At 38.5% G+C, this 18,594-nt stretch overlaps 1 protein-coding gene across 7 annotated transcripts in view; it reads right to left on the bottom strand.

The window, feature by feature from the left end:
• The window catches only part of LOC106054973 (endoplasmic reticulum aminopeptidase 1-like), a 51,170-nt gene that overhangs the window by 27,269 nt on the left and 5,307 nt on the right, over positions 1-18,594 (bottom strand). For 4 of the 7 annotated variants that reach the window (XM_056004962.1, XM_056004963.1, XM_056004961.1 and 1 more), the window contains one exon: positions 805-1,486. In XM_056004962.1, coding sequence (XP_055860937.1) covers positions 805-1,486 — 682 coding nt within the window. Of the gene's footprint in view, positions 1-804; positions 1,487-3,622; positions 3,804-5,509; positions 5,578-11,676; positions 11,950-18,594 lie in introns of those variants that run through there. The other 3 variants (XM_056004964.1, XM_056004965.1, XM_056004967.1) reach the window with 3 other exon arrangements.

Genomic DNA, 18,594 nt, shown 5'->3' with positions numbered 1-18,594 from the left:
AGTCTAGTGATAGAGACAAACATGTTCCTGGTTTTATGTAGCAGTCCCTGACTGAAATTTGGTTCATAATTAGACACTGTCTTATATCCTAGAGTCTAATGTCAATCACTGACAAAAATTTGTGACTAGAATGCAATAGGTCTCCAATGTCAGCCATTGACACTGTGTTGTGATTCATCTGTCATTAATGAAATATACCAAGTGTATTCTGCCAGTCAGTGGCTTTATAGTCTTGTCAGTCAGTTACTTATCGTGCTATGTGCCAATCACTGACATTATAATCTTGTCAGTCAGTAACATATTGTGCTATGTGCCAATCACTGACATTATAATCTTGTCAGTCAGTTACTTATTGCGCTAAATGCCAGTCAGTGACATTATAATCTTGTCAGTCAGTTACTTATTGTGCTAAATGCCAGTCAGTGACATTATAGTCTTGTCAGTCAGTTACTTATTATGCTAAATGCCAATCACTGACATTATAATCTTGTCAGTCAGTTACTTATTGTGCTAAATGCCAGTCAGTGACACTATAGACGTGTTAGTCAGTCACATATTGTGCTATGTGCCAATCAGTGACAGTATAGTCTTGTCAGTCAGTCATGTATTGTACTATGTGTCAGTCAGTGACATTATAGTCTTGTCAGTCAGTTACTTATCGTGCTATTTGCCAGTCAGTGACATTTGTTTGGTCTCTCGCATCAGTAACATTTTTCGGTCTTGTAAGTCAAGTTGTTAGAGATGCTTTTAGTTTCATCTGTCCGGTAAATTACATACAACTATTGGTTTGGCTATATCCATTACCTAGTCTCCTCTTTCACAGTGTAAGTGCTCTTATAGAAACCACTCATCCTGCTCAAACTTTCCAACGAGCCCCTGAAACTGACGTTTAGCTGCAAAAGAAGCCCCGCTCTCAGCAAAGAGTCCACTCGCACATAGTACTGGTTGTTCCTGGTGTACTCCAGCTCCTGCACCACCCTCAGCTCCCGGCCCAGCTCCTCCCCTCCGCCGGGCTGCCTCTCGTGCAAGGTCACACTCGACAGATTCAGCTCATGGGAGTGAAAGACGATGTAGTTGGTGTCTTCCAGGACATGCAGGTTCATCTGGACCCAGCCAGCGAAGTACGACTCTGAGAGGTTCGGATGCAGGAAGATGTGGTAGGAGAGGGGTTTAATGGTTCTCGGAAGTCTGAGGTCCTTCCAAGGGAAAACCTGGCCGTTGGTGGCAATGTACGTCTGAGGAGTCTCGTTTTCTGGGCCAACAGTGCTCCCCCCAATTGAATCCTCGGAAGAGGGTGATGGCTTGCAAGAATTTGACGTCTGTATTGAAGCTGGTCTGGCAAAGGCAGCGATGACGGCTACAGCTACCATAACTGCTCCCATTATTAGCAAAATGCATATGGCCCAGCCCTTGGAGCAGACCACTTGTCTAAAGCGTTGGCCCTTCGTTGGCTCATAAACAGCCTTTTTGTTGAGAATAGCTTCCCCTGGAACAAAAACAAACAAAAAAAACTTAAATTGTGTGATTTGCACAAGAATTTAAGAAAATAAAAAAAATGATTTTTTTTCTCAAAAGAAAAAATGTAAAAAAAAATCAAAGCACTGGGGGAAAAAAAAGTATTGGTGATAACTTAGATCAATATGATACAGTCTTCCCATCTTTTTTTTCTTTATTCACAATATAGTTAAATGAGCTTGCTACTCTACCACCATGATACATGTGTTGATGGTGTGTTGATTGGATTTGGCATTGGGTTGTAGCTGAAGACAACTAGTTCCACTTACTGATGTAGGTGTATAACTTAACTAGAAACAGAAACTTGAATAAAGTTTAAAATCCTAGACATAGGATGTGGAACTTTTAAACAAAATTAACTTTACTTTATTCAACAGAGAAATAGAGCTTTCCATTTCATTGAAGAAATACATTAAAACAGTATACTTTAACTCCCTTCAAAACTACTGCTTTCAACAAACATTAATCTTGCATTGTTTCCTCGTATATCACTCAAATACAGCTACCATCTCTTGAAGAGCTTTTCCAAGAAAGATGCCTTTCCAAATCACTCACGGTTCTTAAAGACAACCTGCACCCATTAAACCACTGTTACATAAGATCTGAACTAAAACTGAAAGATTTAAAAACTCCTTTATCCCACTTTCGGTCAGAGTGTTACAAGATCAGCTGTCGTCATCGAGAAGTACATAGAAGTAAATAGAAGCCAAATTCATAAAGCGCCGGTTGTGAATGTGTATGTGTTTCGTGTGTGAATGTTGTTCGAATTTTTAATCAATATTGTTTTAGTACAAGAGTTTCGCTGAGCTTGTCAATTGTAGTCAAACTGAATTTCCATTAGATTGGATTAATAAAAATTATCTTATCTCTCTCTCCTCTCCCCTTAACTCTTTCATTCAGCCCTCTTTTAGCCACTCATCAACATCCATCCATCTATCCCAGTGGTGCTACAGCCCATTGAGATCTCTGGCCTGGTTCAACACATCTTTCCATTCTGATCTCTCCTTTCGTCTCCAAGCTCAACTACCTAAATCCTACTAAACGTTAACCGGATCCTAGAGACACTACCCTCCATAGCAGTGCCAAATCTAGACTAGTCTGTAACTTAGTTGAGTTAGGGGCCTGGGTATATAAACTGTACTGGATGGCTGCCTGGTTGTGTGGTTTGCGCGCTGGACTGACGTTCAGATTTATCGATGGTCCCGGGTTCAAACCCTTCCGCTCCCATCCCCCGTCGTCCTGCGGGAGGTTTGGACTAGGAAGTAATTATCTTCCAACTATGAAGGAACATCCGAAACATGTAAAACAAACAAACAAACATTTTTACATCTCATGGTGACAAAGACCAGTTACAATGGTTTCGGACGGTGAGCATGTTTGCTGTATTCAGAAGTGAAATATGATGACACAATATCCAATTGTATACCAGGGATCAAATACCAGCTCAAGAAAAATGGTACGTATTATAGGCTATCTCGACACGACCAACGACCAATTTTTGACTCAGAACAGAACACAACAAAGAATGAGACAACATATGTTCCGTAAAATAAAAGTCAGGAGCATCACCAGAGAATGCTGACCTGACCACGTCCTTCAAAGCTGCATACTTTATCAAGAGGCCAGAACAAGACTCTGGCCCCAAAAGCCTCCTGTGGGGAAAAAAAGCTATACGGAGAACTGCCTGATCTGGAAGCCACTGCGCGGTTCATCTCAGATATAGGATCACTGATGTGAACCCTCCGACATGTCAAATGACAACGATGAAGAAGTGGTACCTTTACATAAAGTTTGAGAATTATCGACTGAATGGACTTACTAGCACCCCGAAATAAGTGCGTTTACTTTATAAATAGTTTTTCAAAAGTAGATGAAATTAAGAAAAATTCATTTCTAATTATTTCCCCTACACAATGACTCTTTTTTGTAGAAACTCGAAGCTACGAGAAGTCAATGAACAAAAAAAATTCCTGTTTGCACTTCTCTTGTGACCTTGTTATGTACACCACATAACAGGAGGTAACAGAGATGGCCAAGAGTAAATACTAGACAAGATAAACTGAACTGAACTAAACAGAAAAAAAAAATGTAACGTAACCATTCAGACCTTCAAATTCAAGTACGGCAATGAGGTATGTTTCAGTAGAATGACCAATTGCCTTGAATTCCCCGACTAATGCCAGGTACCCAATGGAGTTCGGTGGACTCAGGGGCGTCTGAAATTAAAAATCCTAGCCTTCATTCACTGGGATTCAAACCCAAAGCCCCTCTTAGATCAAAAGTCAAGCACTTTATCACTCGGCCATCACATGACCATGCACCCAATGAACTAATAACTAATTAACAACAAAAAAAAAGGCTGTGGGATTTTTTGTCAACAAGTTTTTATCAATAAAAAGTTTGAAGTAAACACAAGGAAACAATTATTTGACGGGAATGTGTCGCCGAGAGGCTTACACCACTTGGCTACTCAAGGCAGCTTGGCTACCTATCAAGAGGGGGGGGGGGGGGTCTTGTTCGACACCGGTCTCGAGCAGAGCTGTGTAACCTGAACGCCTACAGACAGCACAGAAAACCTTCTCCCAGATACCCATCTCTCCAATGGTACATTACAAGAGAAATGACCAGAGCGCTCTGAGCATGTTATAGGCATGGAAGTTGCGCTATATAAAGTCTATTCAAATTCAAATTATTAAAAAAAAAAGTAGGCTATTATGTCCGATGGAGTTTGGAAAATCTGACTTGTCCGCCTCGTGTGACATGCCAGGCCAATCTAATTGAGGAATCTCGTTAGCGGAAACCGCTGGTCAAACCAAACTAGACATTATCCTTAATTTAAAAAAAAACAACAACTTTCCGTTCACAAAACGTCAGGGGATAACAAGTGCTAGGCGCGCAGCGAATTCAAATAGCGCAGTGAATTCAAATAGCGTAGTGAATTCAAATAGCGCAGTGAATTCAAATAGCGTAGTGAATTCAAATAGCGCAGCGAATTCAAATAGCGCAGTGAATTCAAATAGCGTAGTGAATTCAAATAGCGTAGTGAATTCAAATAGCGCAGTGAATTCAATTAGCGTAGTGAATTCAATTTGCGTAGTGAATTCAAATAGCGTAGTGAATTCAATTAGCGTAGTGAATTCAAATAGCGTAGTGAATTCAAATAGCGCAGTGAATTCAAATAGCGCAGTGAATTCAAATAGCGTAGTGAATTCAAATAGCGTAGTGAATTTAAATAGCGCAGCGAATTCAAATAGCGTAGTGAGTTCAAATAGCGTAGTGAATTCAAAATAGCGCAATGAATTCAATTAGCGTAGTGAATTCAAATAGCGTAGTGAATTCAAATAGCGCAGTGAATTCAATTAGCGTAATGAGTTCAAATAGCGTAGTGAATTCAAATAGCGCAGTGAATTCAATTAGCGTAATGAATTCAAATAGCGCAGTGAATTCAAATAGCGCAATGAATTCAAATAGCGTAATGAATTCAAATAGCGCAGTGAATTCAAAAAGCGTAATAAATTCAAATAGCGTAGTGAATTCTGATAGCGTAATGAATTCAAATAGCGCAGTGAATTCAAAAAGCGCAGTGAATTCAAATAGCGTAGTGAATTCAAATAGCGCAGTGAATTCAAATAGCGCAGCGAATTCAAATAGCGCAGTGAATTCAAATAGCGTAGTGAATTCAAATAGCGTAGTGAATTCAAATAGCGTAATGAATTCAATATCGTAGTGAATCCCAAAAGCGTAGTGAATTCAGATAGCGTAGTGAATTCCGTTGAAAATTATAAGCTAAAATAGAAAATATTTCTTTTCAACAATCTTTGCATGTGTATGCATATGTGTAATCCATGCATAGATTTTGCATACATCTATATGCTAGGCACTATTGAAAAAATGATACAATATAATCCTCTCGAATAAAACACGAAGGGACCCCCACAAAATCTCCAATAACATGACTACGATGTAACTTAGATGTATTCATTAGTTTTGTTACTTTCATCCATATCCTACAGCCCAAGTGGTGAGAATGTATTGATTGTATAAGGCTTGCTACACAGATCAGCTACTTGCGGCTCGACAGGTGCTACGGCCAATATCTTTGTTTGTGGAGACTTATTGAACATATAAGCCAAAAAATAAGGTAAGTGAAAATGAAAAAAAAAGCAGGGGCGCATACACTAGCAATTTAAGGAATGCGAGATGCCTTTTGTACAATTATAAATATGCCCGTGTCGGACTGCAGATCCGAAGGAATGGATTTTTATCCTGGCGGAGACATTGAGATTTTTACTTGGGACTGGAGTCCTTTATTGAAGTGTCTGAGTTTAATCAAAGTTGGCCTCAGCTGGGGAGAGCACGCATGTCTAGCCGTTGGGCTGGGAACTCTGTGCCTTGATTTAAACTATTTCTTAGTTTGTATGCGGTCTCTTTTGAAAGTGATTCAGCGCGTGGCCGATGTGGTGCTCTTCTGTAAAGGAAATACTAAAGGAGGATAACCTAGATAACAGTCGACCGAGAAGAAAGGGGGGGAGGGCGGGCGAACGGAAGTTTCATTGGCTTACCTGGTGGGAGTGGAGGGGAAGAACAAAAGGATATCCTCAGGTCACATTTACAACCCAATCAAAACGGAAGCCACGAGTCCAGTGATGCTTATGATTGTGATGAAACCCCCCCCCCCCAAAATCAATTAATCATGAACACACACAAAAAAATTAAATTCTACGTCTTGCGGTCATCTTTGTGTTAAGCGACGCGTCTTGAAGGAAATAAGTCACGAAACAGACATCCACAGAATGGGATTAAAACTGCTTGGAAGAAAGTCTACAGTTCTGACGTTCAAAAGACGACTAGAATCGCGTTGGCGGAGACGTGTTGAAGCTACTTCAAGAGAGCGTTTGTTGTTAATATGCTTTAAGCCAATACGTACATGGAGTAAGGAGAAACTATTTATTTTATAATATAATTTCTGAATGCACAAGCAATCGTGTGGTTTTTAAATGATCAATAGAAATCTAAATGTTGGTAAAATGTTTGACATGTTTCGGATGTTCCTTCGGAGTTGAAGATAGTTTACTTCCTAGTCCAAACCTCCCGCAGGACGACGGGGGATGGGAGCGGGCAGGGTTTGAACCAGAGACCATCGATAAATCCGAACTACGGTCCAGCGCGCAAACCGCACGACCAGGCAGCCATCTATAACTGAAACGCACATTAAAAAGACTTCGCGCACCCTTGTTAGCTGAAGCAGGACATTTTGGCGCAGCCTTTTTGGCGCGGGACGTTTTTGGCGAAAAATGTTTTAAGTCACATTATAGATGTTCATTGTTTTAGGTGCGTACAAAGTACGATATATATCTACGCTTTTTTGTGTGTGTTTTCTATGTGTGTTCGTATGTGCTTTCCATGTGTTTTTATGTTTTTGTATGTGTTTTTGTATGAGTGTTTGTATGTGTGTTTGTGATTCGACGTATTTTTAATGCTTAGATCAATAGTTATTTTTGTCCATTAGATTTCGGATTGAAGTGTGTGTTGCGTCATTACTGTTATATAACTAACATTATACTGTATGTATGGCGCGAGGTTTCGGTCCTCAGGATTCGAACCTGCACCATCAAGATGACATGTCCTGAGCGTATGGCTGCCTGGTCGTGCGGTTTGCTCGCTGGACTGTCGTTCGGATTTATCGATGGTCGAGGGTTGAAACCCTGCCCGCTCCCATCCCCAGTCGTCCTGCGGGAGGTTTGGACTAGGAAGTAAACTATCTTCAACTCTGAAGGAACATCCGAAACATGGAAAACATTTTACAGCATAACATACGACCAGGCAGTCATCCAAAGATCGCGATATGCGTCCACGAAATAGTCAAAATGAGAGGGGCGGGGGGAGTGAGGGGAATGTACTCTATGTGTGAAATATGAGGAACAAAAAAAAAAACAATGTTTATTATAATACGAATTGTATTTTATAAATTATCGTCAGAAACTTTCGCGCAAAAAACGACTGCGCTAAAACGCCGCGTACCCCTGGTGCTTCGCAGTTTGAGAAACGCTGCCCTACATGAAAATAATGAAGTTTTATGTTGTTGTTTTTTAAGTAGACACAACGTAGTCTCCCGCCCCCACCCCCACCCCGCTTTATTCCCAGGATCTGCTTTGCACTCCTGCGGACACAAAACCTAACACACACCATACAAAATAAGGCCATGTACTCTTTAGAAATGGGTGGACTCAATACTTCCTAAAAAATTCCGAAATATCCAAACCCAAGGCCCCTCGGCTCGGAAGCCAAGCAGTTTACTCCTCAGCCTGTGGATACGGTAAGGAAGGTGCGGTCGTTCGTCGAGTCGGAAGACTAATAAGGAGTGCAGTAGTTCACGTGATTACTCAGTCCCAGCCGCGACCTACATATTTTGTCACATCCGGCGCAGACATAACCGTTGCCTGCCAGTGGTCGATTTTAGGTTCTCTTATCGCCGCCTACGCCTGTCTTCGCCAGTGGATTTTCTTTAGGTCTCGGAAGTGTATCCCGCGGTTCTTGTAAGTGATCTCAAGCAGCCTCGTTCGGAAGCCGCCTGCTGCAAGGTGATCTCTTCTATGTCAGTTAATGTAAGCTGGTCTATAGAGCGTTTCTGGAAGGGGCACCCCTTCAATATAATAAACTAGTTGTTTATTCATTGCTGTCCTCTAAATTAATATCTATTTAAACATGGTCGAAGCGGTGGGATTCGAACCCACACCTTATATATATATATATATATATATATATTGTTACGATCTTCTCAATCAGGCCTTCTGCAAACACTACTTAACAACACAACAGCACATCTAACACAAGAACTTGACAACAAGAGCTTCAAGTAACAAAGTGGCGATTTAATTACAAATACATCGACAGCCAATTCAACACAATTGGCTACATCAAATTCAAATGCTTTCTTGTACTGAACAGAACTGCCTAACTAAACATGACTAGTCTCTCTAGCTCGTACAGCTACATTTTCGAGGACTCACAAGGTACCACAAGTCGTTATGCCTTGCTGTCCTGGACTCAACTGTCTTTTTAAACACACTGTCTCTCGACCGTGAAGGCTCTTGATCACATGACCACAACACAGGTCATTCTTGCGGTTATTAGCAGTACTGTCCCTTGTCTATCGACAGCCGTTGACCTGTGTGATTGGCCTGAGTCGTCTGTATCAGTAGGCCGCACACACATTAACCCTTTCAGTCCGCCACTGGAGTTACAACAATATATATATATATATATATATATATATATATATATATATATATATATATATATATATATATATATATATATATATATATATATATATATATATATATATATATATATATATATATATATATATATGCAACTAGTCTTCCTTACTGAATGATAGATAGATGATGTGCAATTGCATTTAACAACAAAGTGAAAGCCGAACATTTCCACACATTAGGTCAATGCCTGTCGGACAGACGACACGACCCCAACAAGAAGGACATGCAATCCTTTTGCCGGTAGTCTGGTATCCCTAAATCTGACCAACGTTAAATGCAGGGCTGAACCAAATAAGTAGAACCAAAGGCAACAGATGTCGCGCCTATTAGTGTCACTAGACGTCTGCTGCTGTTCTTTATGAATTGCACGTAGGCTCAATATATGTGTGCTCTAGTTATATAAATAATGGTGGTACAATGACCACTTGTTAGCTGACAGAAACCCATTGAAGAGTGGATGATGGACTTAGAAACCACATGCTAAATATTAGCTAAGCAAAATATATAGAATATTTTTCATAAATAGACACACACACACAAAGTGAAGCCAATTTAAACCCAAAAAAATATTATGCGTGGATATTTTGTGGGTCTTTTTTTTTATGACAGATCTTTAAAGAAACAAAGTGAAAAGTTTTTTAAAAATATTATTTTGGCCCGTGAATTATAGAATCACTTTTCTCCTCCCCCCCCCTTTTATTTTTCCTTTTTCTTTTTACAATTAAAAAGCATGACATGTCTGGTGACATGTTCAACAGTGATGCCTCAGTCACAACCCAATATCTATAAGGAAGGGGGAGGGGGTTGGAGCTTCTCCTTAACCGATATAAAAGAGATGTGTGTGCATTGTTGTCATGATTTAAGAAACAATTGTTGTTGTTTTTTTTCCTATTTCAGTTTCTCTTGTGTAATATGAAAGATACTTATTTATATATTGGTTATACTCAGTCAAGATTAATGAGAAGATAAGCTGGAGGCAGCAAGAAAGGATAAGTGTTTTATCTTTTGAGGATGCTCAGCATAGGACCAAGACAGTAAGCTTGTGGCTCTGAACATGTGTGCAATGGTGTCCAAACAGCAGCTTATCAAAGGATGAATCTACGACTTTTAAATATTTAAAGTAAGATATATCCGAAAGAACCTACAAGATTTAAGTGACATCTTGATAACAGGGATCTCACCGTAAAACTAAGCAAACAGCTTCTACATTGATCGAACAGACTGCAAAAAAAACAACAACCTCAAAACAATGGCTGATAAAAAAAAAATAAAAATAAAAAATAAAAAAAATCGTTCTGCCTTAAAAAGTTACATCGCTTTTCTATTGGACACTGTTATAGTAAATTTATGTACTGTTGTTGTTTTTTTTAATACAAGAAGCGTAAAAAAAGTAATACAGCGTCTGCTCATCACAACATTGTCAATTGCATTTACAGAATTTATTTCGGTAACAGAATAGGTCATTCATGACTAACTATATTGAATGCCAAGTAACTATATTTTGTTATCGAGTCTCGTTCATTAATACAGAAATACAAATTCAAAGCTTGTGGACTGAAACAACGCGCTACGCCGCCGTTACTGTGGACTACAACGCAATACGCTTGACCAGCTCTAGGTTAGAACACGCCAAGTTGACCTGCTAGTTTCCCTAATATGACGTCGTCAACCTTTGCTGTCAGGGAAACCCCTCGAATGATCTCGAGGTTGTGAAATTGTAGTGTCCTTAAAAACGCACATTAAAGTGGAAATATCTAAATAACTACAACAAATTTAGGCGAAATATTTTTGTATACTTGCTTTTATAAGCATTACAATTCTTAAAAAAATCCTTACAGTGGTTTTTGCGTTTGACCCCAAAACCTTTTCAGTCGGTCTTTAAATTGAGGAACAACAAACGCTGTAATATATGACAAACTCAAAATCTTTTTTTTTAGATTTGCGACCACAGATACACATAAATAGCTATGCAGGCATAATCCTAGTAAGATCCCCCCAAAGTGACGTCACCTTCTTTGAAACTTGGAAAAAAAGACTTCCAGTTAGTGGATCTCCCTTCATCTCAACCACGTGCACTCTGCTAGGTGCGTTTGTTTTCCCATTTTTTTTTAGCTTATAGATCTACGAGTCCCACTTTCAGAACATAAGTCTTGAAGTCTTTTTCTCCATGTTTCACAGAAGCCGACATCACTTTGGGGGATCTTTCCATGTAGAAGGTGGCACATTGTAGGATTATGCATTAGGGTTTATTAAAAGAAATTTGTATAAATCAAATAAGAACATAAAACTAAAATGTTATTTAACCTTGGTTAGGCCAATAATAGAATATGCATCCTCCGTTTGGGACCCCTCAACTCAAGAAAACATTAAGAAACTGGAACAGACACAAAATAGAGCAGTGAGATTCATAACAAACGAATATTCACATTTGACTAGAGTAACACCTTAAGTAAAATCATTAAATTTAGAAAGCCTTCAGGACAGAAGGCTCAAAAGTAAAGTAGCAATCATACATAAAACACTGAACCATAATCTTCAAATACAAAATTTAATAAAATACTCTGAAAGACACAAAGATAAAGACACATTCCTCGTCCCATATGCTAGGACAAATTTGTACAAATGCTCCTTCTTCCCTAGTGCTATTAGAGCATGGAATGGGTTGCCTGAGCTAGCCAGGAAAACCAGTGACTTGGCAGAATTTAAGTCATTGGTTAATATGCATGACTAAATGCATGACGTGTAGGAGGTAATCATCTTCTTTTTTGAAGTAACGTCTGTATTACATAAGATAAGATCTAAGTCCCTTTCAAGCCAGGGGAAACTCATCGAACTCCAAAAAACGCTGGAATTGCCAGGAATCGCGAGCCACACTTACCTTCATCAATGAAGCATTTTTCTTCTAGATAATCCATTTCCCACAGAGATGAGAAAACTAGGCATATAAACCTAGATCTAGTTGGCACCAAAATATCCTCTTCGTGTAGAATGCACTATAAATCACTATATTTAGTTTCGCATTAACGTGCTCTGTGTTGGTTCTTATGTCTCCTAAAGGAATGTGTAAGATCTTTAAAGCAATGCATCTATTTCATATTTTCCCTTTTGTATTTACAAAAAACTATAACACCATCTATAAAATAAATCTATTACGGTGCAAAGGATTTTCATTAAAATCTGCACACACGCGCCAAGTCTGTTTTTTTTATTAGGTCACGTGAGTACAACATCTGCAGACGACATTTGGAGGAAAAAGGAAATTGAGAGAGGGAAGAGAAAGAGGCGAAACAATCTTAATATTGATATTCTCCATTTCGTAATCAATTTTTGTACGGAAGACTTTGGACCATCAATACGAATGTATACAAAGAAAAGAAAAAAAAAGATTGCATTTATATTTAGTAACACATGTTTAACGGTAGAAGATTGAATTTAAAATCAAAGCGTGTTCATTGTCCTAATGTTAAGAGTTTGTCGTCAAATAGGTGGGTATGTGTTATGGAGAATGTGTGTGTGTGTGTGTTTCTATGGTGACGGTGGGAAGAGGTTAGGGGCTGGTTGTGAATGATGCAACACAGGGGGGCGTTGTCGTCATTCGGTCTTAGTTAGGAGAGACGACTCCAGAACGTGAGACTGAATGGCTGTGTTATTGTAGTGAGTTAGATTTTGTTTAAAAATATTACTAAAGTCTACTAAATTTATTCTATTTGATCGCAAGTTGATTTTGCCTATATTATAAATACATTTTTATTTATTATTGCTCACAAGGAGGTTATTCAAGTTATTTGAAGTTTTAACAGTTAAGATATGTTACGCCTACAAGAGTTTATTTATGTACCTATAGTTTGGTGCTACAAGTCAACGAACGGTAACAACTGCATGTAATAGTATATGTCAGGAAATATAAGACAGAAACATCATTACACCTGCGAGAAGGTCTGCTATATTAGAGTAACAACATTCTAGATTATCTGAACAACCTGCAATATTAGAGTAACAACATTCTAGATTAGATGAACAACCTGCAATATTAGAGTAACAACATTCTAGATTATCTGAACAACCTGCAATATTAGAGTAACAACATTCTAGATTAGCTGAACAACCTGCAGTATTAGCGTTACAACATTCTAGATTAGCTGAACAACCTGCAATATTAGAGTAACAACATTCTAGATTAGATGAACAACTTGCAATATTAGAGTAACAACATTCTAGATTAGCTGAACAACCTGCAGTATTAGAGTAACAACATTCTAGATTAGCTGAACAACTTGCAATATTAGAGTTGCAACATTCTAGATTAGCTGAACAACCTGCAGTATTAGCGTTACAACATTCTAGATTAGCTGAACAACCTGCAATATTAGAGTAACAACATTCTAGATTAGCTGAACAACCTGCAGTATTAGCGTTACAACATTCTAGATTGGTTGAACAACCTGCAATATTAGAGTAACAACATTCTAGATTAGATGAACAACTTGCAATATTAGAGTTGCAACATTCTAGATTAGCTGAACAACCTGCAGTATTAGCGTTACAACATTCTAGATTAGATGAACAACTTGCAATATTAGAGTAACAACATTCTAGATTAGCTGAACAACCTGCAATATTAGAGTAACAACATTCTAGATTAGATGAACAACTTGCAATATTAGAGTAACAACATTCTAGATTAGATGAACAACTTGCAATATTAGAGTTACAACATTCTAGATTAGATGAACAACTTGCAATATTAGAGTAACAACATTCTAGATTAGCTGAACAACCTGCAGTATTAGCGTTAAAAGATTCTAGATTAGTTGAACAACCTGCAATATTAGCGTTACAACATTCTAGATTAGCTGAAAAACCTGCAGTATTAGCGTTACAACATTCTAGATTAGCTGAACAACCTGTAGTATTAGCGTTACAACATTCTAGATTAGCTGAACAGCCTGAAATATTAATTCATCAATCTTATGAAAGGACATATAAACCTGAAATATTAGCTCATCAACCTTGTCAATGAGACTAACAACAAACAATATTAACTCATCAATTTTGTGAATTTGGCATGAAAACTTGAGATATTAGCTCATCAACCTTGTGAATTGGTCTAACATCCAGCAACATTAGTGACAACCTGCAAAATGAGTTGTAAGTCTAGCCACCCTTTCAACATGAACATAACAACAAAAGCTTGACAAGTATAAAACAGTGGGTACCGTAACTTGTTTGTGTGTGTTTGTGTATTTGCTGGGTTGGGTGGTGGTGTTTTAAGACCGCAGGCTGAGGGAACCACAAGAAGAAGGCCGATTGTAAGAATGTTTCATTTGCGAAACATAGAATAAGAACAATAGGGGAAAAAAGCGCCATCTGGTGGATAACAAAAAAAAAAAAGACTGCAGATCAATAGATAGAGGACTGCTCATGATGATACATAAGCTTACACAAATAGGAGCCTCCTTAATTAAGAGAACTGCTCATTAATGTAGACTTACATAAATAATGGGAGATAAGCAGGTTAAAATGAACGAGTCAAAACTGAAACAAAAACCGCACTGCTCTACAAACAGGAAAAAATGTCAATAAAACATTAACTCTGATATTAAGCCAGAGCTAAGATGTCTTCTTCCTCCTACCTAAAAGGACCAGGGTTGGCACAAGCATCAAAACTCTTATCCAAACAGAACAAATTGTCAATTTTAAAAACAAAACTTTGATATTAAGCCCATGCTAAGATGTCTTCAAAGTCCTTTTGTCTATAATGTTATTTTCACCATAACCCAGTGAGTTAAGAGCGTAATGTCAATAAGACAATGAATGTAAATTTCCTTGAGAATTCTCAATCAACTTCACAGCATTTAGTGTTTATCTAATTGTTAGTTCAATCCAGCACTAAAAATCTAGTAAGCACAAAACTATCACAACTCCTGAACACACGTTTGTTTTCAAGTCTCTTTGTACTCGTATAATGTTCACTATAATGTTCACTTTTGTTCATCTCGTTACCAATCCGCATTGTCTTACTTCCGTTTAACTCTTTCTCTCCGTAATTATTTACCACATTCTGGTGGAATCAACGTTGATATCGTCAGTTAGGAGACAAAGAGTTAAAGCATGACTTCCAAAAGAGGCGTCCATGGCGACAATAAAACAGTTTGGGAAGCTGAGAGTGCTTATATGTGTAGTTACAACTTTATGGCGAGTCATGTTTCCTCGGAATGGGAAGAAGACACTAAGACAAAAGAGGCTTACAAAAGAGGCTTACAAAAGAGGCTTACAAAAGAGGCTTACAAAAGAGGCTTACAAAAGAGGCTTACAAAAGAGGTCAATTGTTATGAGGGCTCAAGTCACTGACTGATTTTTTTTACTAACACATCGAGCCACCGGCCGATTTTCTGAGGCCTAGAGTCACTAGTATCTACTGATCCCTAAATGATTTAACAGAGGACTCGACAAGGAGGGAATGTGATGTTTAGTTTCTTGTGACTGTTGAGTGTAACTCCCAGGCACGGAAGCAGAAGTCAGGGCCGATGTCCTCGATACCTTTAAAAAAAAAAAATTGCTTTTATATAGCGCAGCTTTCACGCTAATAAGAAGCTCAATGCGCTATGGTCAGAGCTCTTTTGTGGAACAGTGGAGGGAGGGTGGGTATCTATGAGAAGGTTTACCGTAACTCTGCTTGAGTTAGGTGTCGAACCGGCACGGATCACGGAGGTCACGGTCGTACTCGAGCCTCTTCGATAGGTAGCCAAGCCCCTCTGATGGGTAACTAGGCCCCTTTAAAGGGGAGCCAAGTCCCTTTGATGGATAGCCAGGCCTCTTTGACGCAGTGGCGTGGCATCCATGGCGCGAAGGGGTTCAATGAACCAGGGCCCATGACCAATAGGGCTCCACTCGGACACTTTAAAAAAATTTAAACAATAGGTAGCAAATTATCACATGGCATCTTTCTTGGCATTCGTTGCATTATAAGAGGCAGTACCAGCATAGCAATGACTTTTAAACTCCTTCCCTCCTAATCGACGATGCCAACGTTGATTGGACCCAAATGAAACTAAATTTAATTTTTGAATTTATAAACTTTAATTTGTGTTGCGTAAAGAGAGCATGCATTCACCTATAATCCGAGACCAAATATAACATTTTCTGATGACAAACATAAAAGTTATGGAACTTCAATCATAACAGGAGAGTGAAATACAAATGAGCTAAATGGATAATTCTACCGGAACGAGGATTATAATTACGGAGAGTTAAATAACCTGCTGATGCATACATGATGACTGGATCGCTTTTTCATATATCTATCTAGTAGAGGGGGGCCCACCATCATATTCTTGAACCCGTGTCCATGAGCACCTTGCTACGCCACTGCTTTGACGGGTAGCCAATCCCCATTGTTTGGTAGCCAAGCGGGGAAAGCCTCTCGGCCACACATCCCACAAATTCCTTTATTTATATAATTTCCTGTATACGTTAAAACGTAGCTTGAATATCTCAAAAGCCACCAACCACGTTTACATGATGATTCTTACAACTATGTTCATAGAGTTGTTCATTGCTTCTCATTTTCTTGATTAAAGGCACATTCCTCGTCCCATATGCTAGGACAAATTTGTACTAATACTCCTTCTTCCCTAGTGCTATTAGAGCATGGAATGGGTTGCCTGAGCCAGCCAGGAAAACCAGAGACTTGGCAGAATTTAAGTCATTGGTTAATATGCATGACTAAATGCATGACGCGTAGGACGTAATCATCTTCTTTTTTGAAGTAACGTCTGTATTATATAAGATAAGATAAGATAATGCATTTCTCCAACTACGAATACAAATGAATCGTTTGCAGACCTTGATCTACTAGTTTCAAAAGCAGGACCCTAAGTGTGCCCCTTCATTTTTATATAATAAACGGGCTAGCTGATATTTCGTTGCTGTACATAATTAAAAATAAATTAACATTTTATTTTTAAAATCAACGCATCACTATGATGCCACTTCATCAAATGCTTCGCTTGACTTGCTTTAACTGCCACTAATAGATCTACAATACACCTCAGCTGAGGCGGGTTTTAAATATTCATATGACGTGATCAAGTTCCCATAAGGGAGATAACGCTTGATAACTACTTCTGCATCATAAAATTGTCGTCTGCCCACGAGTTTCACGCGGTTTCTTTCGATAAAAACTCAGCCTTGCACAGCATGTATACTCAATTATAAATTGCTAGTCGACCCACGGACGGCGTAGCATACGCCGCTATTTTGCAGGGCCGGCCTTATGCCACTACTACCTATGCGACCGCAGTCAGCCCCGCACTTTCATAGGACCCGCGCTAATTCGAGGTGAAAATTATTCAATTAAACCATTTTATAACTTATAACAGATTTCCTGCGACCTCCTGATTTACCAGGAGCTCCTGGAAATCTCCTGAAATTGCAAAATATGCGAAAAAGTCCAGGAAATCTCCGGAAATTATTAAAATCTTTTGAAAACAGACAAATCTCCTCAAATATATAGACAAAAATTGTCCTTTTGGGTGTCATTCAATATGGAAAACGAGAATCCTACGCGCGATAAAAAAAAAACTGCATTATGCAATTTCCGTAATTGTGGAATTGGTGAATGAAGCTTCTCGCGCTTCAAACTATCTTATCTTATCTTATATAATACAGACGTTACTTCAAAAAAGAAGATGATTACATCCTACGCGTCATGCAATGACGAATTGAATAATGAAGAATTACTTGAGGTCAACAATTCTCGTAGATAGATTGAAATAGTAATTCTTGCTATTGCTCGTGATTTATGTAGGAAATATAATTTTTATTATATACTGTAGGACTTCGCTACACGCAAGGCTCATAAAGTAATTCTGTGCGTAGTAAAGAATAAATAAAATGCAAAGACGAATTTATTTTCTAATACAAACTCTTAATTTTCACTTATTATTCGTATCCCTACCCAAACTTGACCCCGCGAAATCCGTTTCGCATAGGGCCCCACGATGATAAAGTCCAGCCCTGCTATTTAGTGACGGGTGAATACAGAGTAGATTACTTGTTCCCTCTTTTTTTTTTCTCCGTTAAAGTTACGTGGGGTAACTCTAGTCCGACTTGCAGAAATCAAAGAGTGATCTTTCCATTACTTCTTGGTGTCCAGACTGTTGAGCCATGCATATAATTATTTATAGATAGAAGATAGATAGATACGATGCATTAAATTGTTTGTATGTTTTACAGTTTGGGGACGCTTCTTCGGAAATGAAGATCATTACGCGTATACCAGTGTTTCTGAAACTGTGGTCCGCAGACCCCCAAGGGTCCGTGAGACGACTTAAGGAAATGAAATTTGTATACAATTTTAATAACCAAAAGCCAGTTTCTATGGTCAGATAATTTGAATAATAATCTACTTGCCCCTAACTACTGTCTAATTTGTTTATTACATAATATTCTATGACAACCTAAACCAATGATTTGAAGACATTTTTCTTCTTTTGCATATTCCCAAATGACTCTTTTGTACGTGGACAAACTCAAATCCCAATCACGGATGAATCCATTCTAATACAGGATCAGCTTACTGAAATATACACAAATGAGGAACTTAAACAAAGGTTTGAACATGGATACCACAAATTCTGGTTACAAAAACAGATTCCCATTATCCTGCATTATGGGCCATTGTAAAGAAATTGTTGGCTGCTTTCCCATCTTCTTGTTTGGTTAAAATGGATTCATTGCAGTAATGCACCTCATCACAAATAAAGAGACCATTGAAAAAAGGCGTAAATACACT

Source organism: Biomphalaria glabrata, chromosome 11, assembly GCF_947242115.1.
Source record: "Biomphalaria glabrata chromosome 11, xgBioGlab47.1, whole genome shotgun sequence".
Classification (NCBI taxonomy): Eukaryota; Metazoa; Mollusca; class Gastropoda; family Planorbidae; genus Biomphalaria; species Biomphalaria glabrata.
The sequence above is the reverse complement of the archived record's forward strand: the minus strand, read 5'-3'. Positions and strand labels throughout refer to the sequence as shown.